A 14,598-nucleotide genomic window follows, 5' to 3' on the forward strand; every position below is an offset into this window, starting at 1 on the left:
GTGGGGAGGGGGAGCTTGGATTCCTGGCTCCAAGATCAGAGCACTGTCTCCGACCTCAGAGACAGGAATCTGAACTATCCTATGGCCCCCAGACTCTGTCTAGGGGCCATAGGATTGTTCCTGTAGTCGTTGTAAACTTCACAGCATGGGCCTAAGGGTGACAAAAATAGACTTCCTATTGCAAAATCTAATGTACAAAATGTCCTTCAGAAACTGGAGCAGAGGACATGTCCCCTTACAAATGAACTTTTGCCTCCCCCAGGCCCTTTCTCTAAATACACTGGGGAAGGCAGAAACCCATACTGAAAGGAATATTTCTTCTGCTCTGATTTCCAAGGAACTTTTCCATATTAAAATTTGCAATAAAAAATTGATTTCCTCATTCCTGTGCCCATGCAGTCAATTTTAAAATAGTTAAATTATAATAAGAAAAATACCCGTGTAGAAATACACTAGTGTCTGCTGTGAAGAACTTGCAAAGTGTGTAGAGGAAATACACATCTCAAAACGCTGTGACACATTGCGGACACAAGCCAGAGAGCTGCAGTTGGCTGCAGCTCCTTTGCAAACGTCCACTGTGTGTGTTTACACACGTGTGTCTTGCCTTCACATTCTATAGTGGTCTATTTCTGGTCACTGTCATTTTTGAACATGTTCCGTCTGTTCTGTCCAATTTCCGTATGAATCTGCAAAAAACATTTTAATGTTCTCATGAAAAATTGCATTCAGATATGTATTTTGAAATATATTTTCCCTAGAACGTTCCATTTCTAAACTTATTTTCTCTCAAAATATGCATTTTAAACACATTTTGGTACTTTTTTAAAAACTGAGAACTGGATTGGAACATTCAGGAAGCGCACAAAGCCCGTGGATAACTACGTTCCGACATGCGCATCAGTCTGAGAGGGGCCGGAGAGGAGAGCTTTTATCAGGATTCACAAAGATCAAATACCTGCAGCAAACACCAGAGTTCATTCAGCAAATGTAAGTGCTGCATGAAGAGGGAATTCAGTAGCCAACAGAACAGAATGCCAAGCAAAAGTGGGGGCTGCTTTATTGTCAGCATCTGAAAGCATGTCTACATAAAGATAGCCCAGGTTGCTCTCAACTGGACAGCATTTTGCAGATGCAAAAGAAACCAGAGTTCATATTTCACTGTTGTGTTGTATGTTGAGTCCCTCCCTCCCACCCACCTGCCATGTACTCTTCTGCTTTATCAGTTTTACCTTCTCTGTAAAACCATGGAGAGTGAGAGCCACCGATCAGGTTCACACAATCATGGAGGGAAAACAAGTGACGGTGACTTATTTTCCCTACCCACGTGTGCTGGTGTCTCTCAGGCATCTGTAGTTATTATGTCATTGCCAGAGGTCTCCTTGGTTTTACAGCAGAAGCGTATATGGATTATTTTCCTTCCTTGATCATGCGAACCCACCCACTGTGTGTCTGATGGGCCTGATCAACTTGCTTTTCCACTGGACAAGCGGGTCAGAAGGAGAATGAAAGCCTTACAAAGAGCAATCCTATGGTCCCTAGGAGAGCATCCCAGGGATATGGATGTCTGTCGCTAGGAAATCTGGTCCTTTTGGGGTTCGACAGAGTTCCACGGGGTGCCCGACTCCGTTTGCATTTGCAGGTCGAGCCAAGGGTTTTTCCTGAACTCCAGGAACTTTTTGCATATTTTGTTTGTGTCGAGCCATAATTTGTGCAAATAGAGATCTGCCAAATTGCAGCTGAAATTTGTGCAAAATTCTGCTGTAATTTGAGCAAATTAAAAAACACAGAAAATCTGCTAACTGGCCTGACTTGCTGCAGACTGAGCCAGGCTCCACAGCAGAAAAATGATTGAAGTTTGAGGGCTGAACCAATGAAAGCTTGTTGAGCTTCACCCCCCAAACATGTTCCTCTGACATATCTACCCAGGGACCATAGGATATTGCAGACAGGGCTAGAAGGCCAGAGACAGGGCTACAACCTCGGGAGGGGAAATCTAAATGGGGATTTTTCCTTCCCACCCTTCCCATCATTTGCAGCCACTGTGGAAAGCAGCACGGCAGCTTCCTTGGCCAAGCTCTCTTGGGTGAGGATGCAGACGAAGAGGAAGGGGGTGGGGAGGGAAGGTGTCGAGGATTCACAGAATCTTAAAGCCTACCAGCTCCCAGCTCCACGACTCCACTAGATGCACAGCTAGAATATCAGCAGAAAGGGGGGTGGAAAGGCGAAGATCAACTCTGTTGCTCCTCCCGCTATGCTAGAGCACAGAATTTTCAGAGCACTCCCTGGATGTCCTTAGCACTGCTCTACCCAGCAACACTGGATTAAAAGACATGGTGCACTCTTGCTGAAGCATTTTCTGGGTCCTCCACACCTTTCTGACCCATCAGGCTTGATGGCTGTTACCTTCTATGAGAGGGGAACAGCTGAAGCATGCAATGGAAAACACCCATGTACCTCTATAGCACTTCTGTTCTCATGGAGTTGAACATGAAGCCCTGGATCATAGGGCCAAGTTTCAGGCACAGATAATGGATCTGCTTCAAACTGCCAATGTCAAGATGCAGCTAAACCACAGCCCTTTCCATTGGCTTTAACACGTCAAATATATTTCAGCTGGAGATCATTTCTCCGAGCTCAACTTTTTCATAAATATTCAAATTTGTATTCTAATTCTTCTTTCTTTCTTTCTTTCTTTCTTTCTTTCTTTCTTTATCCCCAATAATGAATGCTGTTGGGGATTAGAAAGTTTTGAAACACCAAGGTAATGAATTTGGAAAGCTGTTACTTAACATTATTGTTTCGAGATTCACCAGCAAAATATAAAGGTTAAGGCTGCTTCAGATTTTTTTTTTTAAGTGTCTCTCAAAGCATAATTTCAAAAGCAAATGTCACCTCTAATTTCAGCTTGCAACAACTTGCTATCAGAGATGAGAAATATTGCTTTGCCAAGGTTGCTTTTCTGCCAGAGAATCTGCATGTGACTACATACATACCACCTGCAGGAGGGCCAGATACCCCATCCCAACATGATCAAAGTTGACATTCTTCTTGACCCAAACACACTCATTCCTATTTGAAATCAGAAGACTTGAGTCGCAGATCCAAAATTTGTTTCTAAACAGTTGTACTCCTACGATGCTAAATGGGAGCCAGAGAACAATGCAGACAAGCAGCACATTTCCAATGGAAGGAACAGCACCTGTGAGAGCCTTCACCACAACCTAAATTAGGAAATGAAAGACAAGATCAGCAACTCAGGGTATGGAATAGGTTTGCCAACAGCTATGAGGACTGGTAGCTCATATGCATGCAATTTGACAGGCAAGCATTTCAACAAACATGTTGCAGTCACATGATCGGGTGTGGAGGGCTGCCCCGTTTCTTATTTTGCAAATGAGCCTCAGCTATGGAGCTGGATTTATAGGGACTTGAGTTCAAATCCCAACTCAGTAGGTGGCTTAGAGCAAGTCACTATCTCAGTTCCCCATCCATAAAATCAGAATAAACAAGCTACCTTTGACTGTCTAGCATAAAAGTCAAAGGGTATCAGGAAAGATGGACATTAGTCTGACTTGCACGGAGGAATTCTTTTCCCATATATAAAAGAAAGACAGAAAGACTAACAACAGAATATTCAAAAGATATATTTAAGCTAAATGTTTTGGCTTCTGCCCTCATCAGTAGCTGTTCTGTTAAATGGATACCAGGAGTGGCAGTTTGGAATGCCTGGAGATCAAAGTTTCTTGGAGAAAAAACCAGAGGTATGAGTGGTATAATGCCTACAAATTGTCCGCCAGATTAAGGCCATTGGGACTAAGAGTTCTCAGTCTATAGATCCAGAAATTTTTCCCTTTGTCAAGCATGTCAGTATCTTCCACTTGTTCTATTGGAAGCAACTGTAAATACGAGAGACTATGTGAAGGTGAGTTGAAATTTATTTTATTTATTTACTCCATTTATATCCTGCCTTTTTTCCTCCAAGGAGCTCAAGGCATCATACATAATCCCCCTCCTCCTCCATTTTATCCTCACAACAACAACCCTGTGAGGTAGGTTGGGCTGAGAACTTGTGATGGGCCCAAAGTCACCCAATGAGCTTCCATGGCCGAGTGGGGACTAGAACCCAGATCTCCCGACTCCCAGTCCAGCACTCTAGCCACTACACCACACTGGCTCTCATATGTCTTGCAACAGGCTGTCTTGCAACAGGCTGCTCCAGGTAAGAATCACAGATTTGTGGTTACAGAATCTTGTTCTTAGGTCCGTTGTAGTTTTCCCTACATATTGCAGATATGTGCCACCCATGTGTGTTTCCTGTGATTTTGCTATGAGGTTTCATGTGATTAAAAGATTAGACAATATGGGTTCTGTTGGAGGAGAGATCACAGGAGACGTATGGTGTGAAAAAGTCCTGTACCTGTCTCATAAGTTGGCATCATGCCAGGATGGATGAATAGGCTTATCTCACCTTCTTGTTCATCAGTCACATCTAAAACCTGACACTCTTTTTAAAAATAGGGTAACTGTTTCAAGCCAGCTGGCCTTTTGGGAGTTTTTTTTTAATAACTGATTTATTTCTAACTATACAAGTAGAGCACAAGTGGAGGCAAGTAGCATACATGCTCTTACCAAGCAGCAGATCCCTAGAGAAAGGCAACTTGCATATCTCATTCTGAAAAAACTGATGATTCTTCATGCACACCTCTTTTAATCAGTCACTCCCCTCAGTTGGGGGAGGTCACCTTTTTAAAGCACTAGCTCAGGGGTCCCCAACCTTTCTGGACTTGTGAGCACATTTGGGAATTTGAGAAACTGCTGTGGGCACCACCACAAAATGGCTCCCATGGAGGATGTGGCTAGTCACATAATGGCTGCCATGGGGCCCTGGCAAGTCAAGAGGTTGTGGTGCTGGGGAGAAACAGTGAGGCTAGAAGCTGGGAGGGAATGGGAAATGGAAAATGTTCCTTCCTGGCCCATCCAATCTTGTTCCGTCCACAAAGACCTTTCCCCTTTGCTCTCTCTCTCTCTCTCTCTCTCTCTCTCTCCGTTCCCAGCCTCTAGCCTCACTATTTCTATCTCCAACCCATTTCCTCACTATTGCTCTCCTTTCCCTGTCCTTAGCCTTCTTCTTTCCCTCCCCACTCTTTACCTTACTGTTTCTCCCCCTCCTAGTCTCGGGCTTCACTCTTTCTCTCCCCTCTACCCCTTTGTCTTGCTTTTTCTTTCTGCCTGCTGAACAGCTAATTTCGTTGTTTTTCTCCTCTCCCAGCCTTGCTATTTCTCCCCACTCTTTAAATCACTGTTTCTCTCCCTCCTAGCCTCTAGTTTCGCTCTTTCTCTCCCCTCTACCCCTTTGCCTTGCTATCTCTTTCTGCCCACTGAACAGCTGATCAGTGGCAGTTTCAGGAAGGAGAACCAGGCACATTAAGTATTTTCGATTTTGTATTTAAAAAAAAAAATTAAGGGGGCAGGGACAGGGAGTGAGAAGCTGTGCAGGTGCCATTTGGGGTGCCTGTGGGTGCTGCATTAGGGACCCCTGTATTAGCTAATACTGGAGACCTCTGTCTCCCAGCTATAAGCTCCCACTGAGAAAACATCAACATACACCTCTTATATCAGCTCCCTCAGTGTGTGTGCATGTGTGCGTGTGTGTGTGTAGTGGGAGTGGTCATCTTCTCAAAGCTCTGAAGGCTGATGCTTAAGAGATCTCTAGCCAGTGGAAGCTGGTGGTTCCAATGTCAGTGGGGCAATGCATCCACTCCAGGTTTCAGTCAAAACCAATCAGAACTCTAAGGGAGCTATTCAAGATGCTTTGCCCTACTGACCTCGGAGCCACTAGCCTCCACTGTCTCTAGATATCGCCCAACTATTGGTTCCTATTTAGGAAAAGCATCAACCGGTCATTCTGGGCCATTAACAAGCCAGTAGCCACAACACCATCAAAATGCTGATTATCTAGGAGAGTATCAAATAAAAAAAACAACCCACCAATATGGTGGATGAGTAAAAAGTTTTTGTGAACCGCCCAGAGAGCTTCGGCTATTGGGCGGTATAGAAATGAAATAAATAAATAAAATAAAATAAAAAGGTGCTCACAAATTATGTAAGAAAGATCAGCTTTCAGCCTGAGACAGGCACTGCTATGTAGACAAGGGGAAGGTTCTCTTATTATGTGGCAGCATTTAGAGTACCACACTATTCAATATGTAGGCAATGCAAGCCAGGTAAAGCAACACTTTCCAGGTATATGGTTGCCCTGGACTACAAAGGAAACAAGATTGTCTTCTTTTTCAGCCTCTCCTCTCCTCACAGTCCCAAGGAACCATGGTAGGCCCCCATGTTTCTTTCTCCCATTCTTCGACATACTGCTCCCTGGGTCTGATACCACCCCCTTCTCTCTGCCCATTGAGACATCTTCCTTTCCATTTTTACATACTTCCCCAAAGTTCATGTCTTCCACACAGCCTTTCCTGGACCACTGCAGAACATCTCTTTTTCTGCAAAATGCCTGCTGTAATTTCTAGCTGCAGTTCTGTTCTTACGGTTCCGTTAACTGGGCCGTGTACTCTTGCTTCAGCTGGTATATCATGGGACTGCAGCACACGTTACAGCTGCCACAAAGATGCTCCCCAATGTACTCATTCTAGTTGCTCATCATGTATCTCACCCCGCAAAGCTGCTGTTGTTGGGATGGCACAGGACAATCACAATACAAGGGGACGAAGTCCCATATAGATATTGCTGGCAAATATTATGACCAGAAATCACTCTCCTTAAGGAGGCCATTATCAATAGCTTCCCACTAGAGACTGTAACCTGTTCTCTGGCTCTTCCACTCTGGCCAAGGGTCAGGCTGTGTGTGTGCCTGTACAGGGCCTTGTACAGAGCTGATACTAGTTATATCAAATAGCAGAGAGAGGAGGAGGGAGCAGAGAAGTTGAAGAAAGAAGGTAGCCCAATGGAGACCTCATTACGTAGTAGGCCTCAGAGAATTCTCTAAATAAACAGAAAAGGGAAAGGGAGGCCTGACTGAAACAGAGCATAATATCTGGGCTCAAGGCAGAATTCACAGCTTCCCTGCTTTAATGTTATCTTGCTCCAAAGGTCAGGTCTGTGCAGAGAGATAGATAGGTTAATATAATATAATATAATATAATATAATATAATATAATATAATAAAATCTCTCTATAAAATTAATGCCAGCTTTTTGGTTTATTCACTGGGATTATAAACATAGAGATGCAGAAAACTTAGTACCTTTATCCCTTTAAACCTGGACAATGCTCGAAGGGGTCTCAGGGCCCTCAGAGTTCTGAGAGATTTTGTGGAGATATTGGCACACATATCTTTTTCCTTTGATGTAAATGTTTCCACAGGAAAGGAAACCTGTGAACAATGAAGAAAAATACTGGCTGTTTACCTATAAAACATCCCCCTGGAGAATTTCAAACATTCTACCTTCTGGGAACCCCTCCCATGCTAACTTGTTTACCAAGGAACGCCCTGCATATCTGCTGTGGAAACCCTGAACACTATAGAAGATTCCTTCCATCTTTACTCTCCTCTCCAACTATTGCTTTCCTTATGTCAGAGGCCAATGACACTGACTTTGATCAATGATTTTTGTTATATGGATCTCTGAGGAGGTAACCGCTTTGCCTAATTCTATATTGCAGCAAAAGGCAATACAAGAAGATTATATGTGATACTTACGCATACAATAAAGAAATCCAGACAACACCAGCCATTGGTGAAATACGTCTTGAGGCCATAAGCCACCCATTTCAGAAGCATCTCCAGGAAAAAGATGTAGAAAAAGACTATATCGGCATACTCCAGTATGGCTTTTATGGTTTTGTACTTCTCTAGGTGAATGTCTTCAAAGGTCTAGAAGTTCAGAAATCAGATGTAATTTAGAACTCTGTAGTGGAATATCTTCTCCAGCAAAGGAGATCGTTACCTTGTCGTGGTGCTGGAGCTCGAGCACCTCAATGACGCCATGAGCTAAACCGTGAAGGGACACCCAAGATGGGAAGGTCATGGCAGAGAGGTCAGACTACGATCCCTGGGGAAGGTAACGGCAACCCACCCCAGTATTCTTGCTGTGAAAACTAAATGGATCAGTACAACCAGACATATGTCGGTATACCATCGGAAGATGGGACTCCCAGGTTGGAAGATGGTCAAAATGCTACTGGGGAGGAACAGAGGATAAGTTCAACTAGCCCCAGATGTGATGACGCAGCTAGCTCAAAGCCGAAAGGACAGCTAGCGGCCGATGGTGCTGGTGGTGAACGACGAATCCGATGTTCTAAAGATCAACACACCATAGGAACCTGGAATGTAAGATCTATGAGCCAGGGCAAATTGGATGTGGTTACTGGGGAGATGTCAAGATTAAATATAGACATTTGGGGTGTGAGTGAACTGAAATGGACTGGAATGGGCCACTTCACATCAGATGACCACCAGATCTACTACTGTGGACAAGAGGGCCACAGAAGAAATGGAGTAGCCTTCATAATTAACAATGAAGTGGCTAAAGCAGTGCTTGGATACAATCCACATAATGATAGAATGATGTCAATTCGAATTCAGGGTAAGCCATTTAACATCACAGAGATCCAAATATACGCCCCAGACACAGATGCTGAAGAAGCAGAAGTAGATCAGTTCTATGAGGATCTGCAGCATCTACTGGATAATACGCCAAAAAGAGATGTTATTTTCATTACAGGAGACTGGAATGCTAAGGTGGGTAGTCAAACGACACCTGGAATTACAGACAAGCATGGTCTGGGAGAACAAAATGAAGCGGGACATAGGCTGATAGAATTTTGTCAAGACAACTCACTGTGCATAACAAACACTCTCTTCCAACAACCTAAAAGACGACTTTATACATGGACTTCACCAGATGGTCGACACCGAAATCAGATTGACTACATCCTTTGTAGCCAAAGGTGGCGGACATCTATACAGTCGGTAAAAACAAGACCTGGAGCTGATTGTAGTTCAGATCACGAACTTCGTATTGCACAATTTAGAATCAGACTAAAGAGAATAGGGAAGACCCACAGATCAGTTAGATATGAGCTCACTGTTGAATATGCAGTAGAGGCGAAGAATAGATTTAAGGGACTAGATTTAGTAGATAGGGTCCTGGAAGAACTATAGATAGAAGTTCGCAACATTGTTCAGGAGGTGGCAACAAAAAACGTCCCAAAGAAAAAGAAAACCAAGAAGGCAAGATGGCTGTCTGCTAAGACACTGGAAGTAGCCCAAGAAAGAAGGAAAGCAAAAGGCAACAGCGAAAGGGGGAGATATGCCCAATTAAATGCAAAATTCCAGAGATTAGCCAGAAGAGATCAGGAATTATTTTTAAACAAGCAATGTGCGGAAGTGGAAGAAGATAATAGAATAGGAAGGACAAGAGACCTCTTCCAGAAAATTAGAAACATCGGAGGTAAATTCCAGACAAAAATGGGTATGATCAAAATCAAAGATGGCAAGAACCTAACAGAAGCAGAAGAGATCAAGAAAAGGTGGCAAGAATATACGGAAGATCTGTATAGGAAGGATAATAACATTGGGGATAGATTTGATGGTGTGGTCAGTGAGTTAGAGCCAGACATCCTGAAGAGTGAGGTTGAATGGGCCTTAAGAAGCATTGCTAATAACAAGGCAGCAGGAGATGATGGTATCCCAGCTGAACTGCTCAAAATTTTGCAAGATGATGCTGTCAAGGTGATGCATGCCATATGCCAGCAAATTTGGAAAACACAAGAATGGCCAACAGATTGGAAAAAATCAACTGATATCCCCATACCAAAAAAGGGAAACACTAAAGACTGTTCAAACTATTGAGCAGTGGCACTTATTTCACATGGCAGTAAGGTAATGCTCAAGATCTTGCAAGGTAGGCTTCAGCAATTCATGGAACGAGAATTGCCAGATGTACAAGCTGGGTTTAGAAAAGGCAGAGGAACTAGAGACCAAATTGCCAATATCCGCTGGATAATGGAGAAAGCCAGGGAGTTTCAGAAAAACATCTATTTCTGTTTTATTAACTATTCTAAAGCCTTTGACTGTGTGGATCATAACAAATTGTGGCAAGTTCTTGGTGGTATGGGGATACCAAATCATCTTGTCTGCCTCCTGAGGAATCTGTATAACGACCAAGAAGCAACAGTAAGAACAGACTACGGAACAACGGACTGGTTTAAGATTGGGAAAGGTGTACGGCAGGGTTGTATACTCTCACCCTACCTATTCAACCTGTACGCAGAACACATCATGCAACGTGCTGGGCTTGATGAAGCCAAGGATGGAGTTAAAATCACTGGAAGAAACATTAACAATCTCAGATATGCAGATGATACCACTTTGATGTCTGAAAGCAAGGAGGAGCTGAGGAACCTTATGACGAAGGTGAAAGAAGAAAGTGCAAAAGCTGGGTTGCAGTTAAACCTAAAAAAAACCCAAGATTATGGCAACCAGCTTGATTGATAACTGGCAAATAGAGGGAGAAAACGTGGAGGTAGTGACAGACTTTGTCTTTCTAGGTGCAAAGATTACTGCAGACGCTGACTGCAGCCAGGAAATCAGAAGTCGTTTACTTCTTGGGAGGACAGCAATGACAAATCTTGATAAAATAGTGAAGAGCAGAGACATCACACTGACAACAAAGGTCCACATAGTTAAAGCAATGGTATTCCCCATAGTAATCTATGGCTGTGAGAGCTGGACCATAAGGAAGGCTGAGCGAAGGAAGATAGATGCTTTTGAACTGTGGTGCTGGAGGAAAATTCTGAGAGTGCCTTGGACTGCAAGAAGATCAAACCAGTCCATACATCAGGAAATAAAGCCAGACTGCTCACTTGAGGGAAGGATCTTAAAGGCAAAACTGAAGTACTTTGGCCACATAATGAGAAGACAGGATACCCCGGAGAAGATGCTGATGCTAGGGAAAGTGGAAGGCCAAAGGAAGAGGGGCCGACCAAGGGCAAGGTGGATGGATGATATTCTGGAGGTGACGGACTCAACCTTGGGGGAGCTGGGGGTGGCGACGGCCGACAAGAAGCTCTGGCGTGGGCTGGTCCATAAAGTCACAAAGAGTCGGAAGCGACTGAATGAATAAACAAGTGGAATATTTTAACTGTGGCAGTTGATGAGGAAGGATCCAGCCCACTCCTAGGGAACTCTCTCCAGCTGATTAAAGTTTAGGGTTAGGGTAGTACTTTATAGACCTGCCCCCATGTTTAAGGATGAACTGAATTTTTCCCTGAGTATGTAGCAAAAAACTAATCCATTAAGGTTTAATGGTCCACCAATTTTTTGTTGCTGTTGAAGTGTGGCCCAAAGGGCAGTTCATGGGGGGTGGAAAGTGGTCCCCAGACCACCAACCTTGCATTAAGCTATCATGTAGAACTCTTTGATTTAAATTATTTAGCATGGCATAGTATTTTGAAATAAGAAGGATTGTTCCTGGGACCATAGCAGTGGCCTGAGTCATCCTTGGCCATTATGCTTATGCATGGGCTTGTGCTAGAACTGTAGCTGTCCATTCCTGTGAACTCTCCTGATACTAATGAAAGCCTGCAGGAGGGAAAACCCTAATGACGAATTTAGGGATGTTGGAGAAATCAGCAATGGATTCAAATGAGCTTGGAATTTTTCTGAGTCACGTGGACTTGTGGACTGTTTATATGCTGGGGGGGGATTGCACAAATTCGCACTTACGCTAATGCACACTTGTGCAAGTGGAACTGAATTCTCGTAAAGAAACAATCTGATTCCATCTTTGAGCAGATGATGGAATGAAAGATGCCTGACAATCTGTGAAACACAGATGGAACGGATTTAACAAAATCCTTAAATTCCTAGATGAACTGGGAAAACCTAAATTTATAAGTCTAATGAGGCACTCTGTGGAAAGTACTAACGGAAGAGATGTTTTTGTTAAGTAAACAGTTAATTGATGGAATTATGTATTGAAGAATGGACATTCTAGGAGAAAGCAATATATAGGTCAAATTGTTGTGTAACAGGAACATTGTACATAACTGAAACATGCTACACTGACTTGTGTGGACATTTCAGGCCACAAAGTTGTGCATGATACGATCCCCAAATATGGGTTTGTTTACCAAAGGGATGCTTATCTCAAAATAGCAGATGGTCAATGATGCCAACTAGACTTTGGCTAGTAACTATAAAACTCCAAGATTTTGAGTCCTTGTTTTTCATTACCACCAACCTCTAGCCTGTGTTTGGAGTTCTGGTCATCTCCATAACAACAGAAGTTAAGGACTGGGTGAGATCTGTTTGTGTTTACGGGTCCAGGCCATATGGATTAACTTACTGTGAGTTCATTTCCTTTTGTTGTGTGTGTATGAAGTGTGCTTGAAATGAACTAACCACATGCTAAACTTGATGTGTGAGATCAGAATAAAAGTGCTTTATTGTTTTACAGCTTGTCTGAGTTTTTTACATCATTAATAAGGATTCCTTGCTGGTCAATTCTTAACCAGTGACACTGCCTGATGGGAGAGTCCAGTTGACATCCGAACAATGGATTAAGTGGCTTTTCTATTTTGTAAAATACTCAAAAATTATATGTTCAAAGAAAATGGATGACCTGTTTTGTTTTAAGGAATATTTCAGCTATTCTCACTTAAATTTATAGGTAAGAGCTACTTTAGATACACCCAAGGGCATGTTATTTCTGAAAGCCCCTCAGAAATGTGGTTTGCAATGTAACATGAGGAGCTGCTGTTCAAGAAGCAAAAGCCCAAAGACTTATTGGGCATGTGGAACTAGTTGCATGGCTCGCTGGGTCCTGGCCATGGTTCTTATCAGAACATTTTTACTATGACTTATCCACAAATAAAACTGAATATGCTCAAAGTATAATTAAATAACATTAAGGAATACAAAAATGTCACCTATCATCATCTTATCAAACAAACTTCAGCAATGACAGAAGCTAAAGAAAAACAGAACTGACTGCAAGGCCAAATACAAAGTTATAATATTCTCATTTTGGGAGGATATTATAGTTAACTTACCAGAGCTCCACTGCTCAGTATTATCATAAATATGATAAAGGATTCGAACCAACTGTGGTTTATAATTTTGTAGCAAGTTTTTCTACACCTCCACCAAGTGTTGCCTGGAAATTTATCAGTATTCACCGTGCAACATGGGAAGCGCTGAACCAAAACTGAAATAAAGAGAACCTAAATGAAGAACTTAACAGTATCATGAAATGGTTAGGAAATTCCAGGTATATTTCTACCATCTACCACTTTTTCAGGAGAAGGGTGGCAAACTATTTCCTCCTCGTCTTCCTGCTCCTGGAACATTATACTGCTGCTTGTGGTGAGTGTGCAGCTTCAACCAGTAAAAATACAGAAGAAGAGTTACTTGTATGAATTAGCACACCAGGGTGCTTACCCATGGGAAAATCTGCTTGCAGGGTAGGCAGAGGCCAGAAGAAATAGCCTAGGAGCAGGCTAGAGGGAAGAGGCTTTCCCTCAAGTCTGTTTCAAGCTGTGCCTACCAGAGAGCCAGCCAAGGGTAAGCCCAGCCTGTGGCAAATCCTTTGGTGGGCATTTGGCTGGGCCAGACATCAACCAGGCGAGCATGCCCCTATACCCTACCTTCTCACCCACTGTGCGGACCCAAAGAAGTATCCCTCCAAGTTGGGCAAGAGTCTGCTAAAGTGGTCCAATAGATGGGCAGGAGATTACCTTAAGAGCCCTGGGTCAAGACTTGACAAAAAAGACTGCTGATAACCCTGATGCTCCTGTGACGTGTTGCCCTGGAAACCAAATACTTAAGCAATTGTTTCTCCATACAAGATCATGTTGGGGAATTTTCTAGGTGGATTTCCTTTCTCCGCCAAGCTAAGTCAGTCGCAGTCCAAGTGTCTGGCTGTAAATACTCAGACTGCAGCTTGAGAAAGAGTCAGAAAGCTGGTCAGAAAGAGTCAGAAAGCTCCGCACAAGCATCTTTGGGTGCACTCCGTTCCCCTAGAACAGCGGTTCTCAACCTGTGGGTCGCGACCCCTTTGGGGGTCGAACGACCCTTTCACAGGGGTCGCCTAAGACCATCGGAAAACATATATTTCCGATGGTCTTAGGAACGGAGACACCGCTCCTCTATCCGTCTCCAGGCGGGTCCGCCCACATGCAGATACGCCCACATACGAGTACCCGGCGTGATGACATCATCGCGCCAACCCCATCACATACACCCCGTACAAATAAAGGTGTATGTGACAGGATTGGCGCCATAATGTACTTATGCGGACCAGTCACACATGTGTAGAGAGCAGCTACTGTGTAGAAAGCAGCTGCTGTGTTGAAAGCAGCTACTCTGTTAAAAGCAGCTACTGTGTTGAAAGCAGCAGTACTGGAGGTAAAACGACACTTCATGAATTATAATTACTGGGTAAATGTAAAATCATGTACTGTAAAATCATCAACTACTGCAAAAAATATATATCTGTACCATGGGAACTTAATCTGGACGCTTATCGGTCTTTTTATATTCAGCTGTGGTTGATGTGAATACTGCCCCCTTGTGATAGT

General features: G+C 43.3%; 1 protein-coding gene across 1 annotated transcript in view; it reads right to left on the bottom strand.

Annotated features, from left to right (window-relative positions):
• The window catches only part of LOC146345198 (sodium channel protein type 5 subunit alpha-like), a 79,520-nt gene that overhangs the window by 14,253 nt on the left and 50,669 nt on the right, over positions 1-14,598 (bottom strand). Inside the window, exons 17-20 of the mRNA XM_084859833.1 lie at positions 13,072-13,226; positions 7,691-7,888; positions 7,259-7,354; positions 2,994-3,221 (exon numbers count right to left, since the gene is read on the bottom strand). Coding sequence (XP_084715959.1) covers positions 2,994-3,221; positions 7,259-7,354; positions 7,691-7,888; positions 13,072-13,226 — 677 coding nt within the window. The remainder of the gene's footprint in view (positions 1-2,993; positions 3,222-7,258; positions 7,355-7,690; positions 7,889-13,071; positions 13,227-14,598) is intronic.

Source organism: Heloderma suspectum, chromosome 5 (assembly GCF_057233095.1).
Source record: "Heloderma suspectum isolate Gila_16-S chromosome 5, 16-S_ref, whole genome shotgun sequence".
NCBI classification, from domain to species: Eukaryota; Metazoa; Chordata; class Lepidosauria; order Squamata; family Helodermatidae; genus Heloderma; species Heloderma suspectum.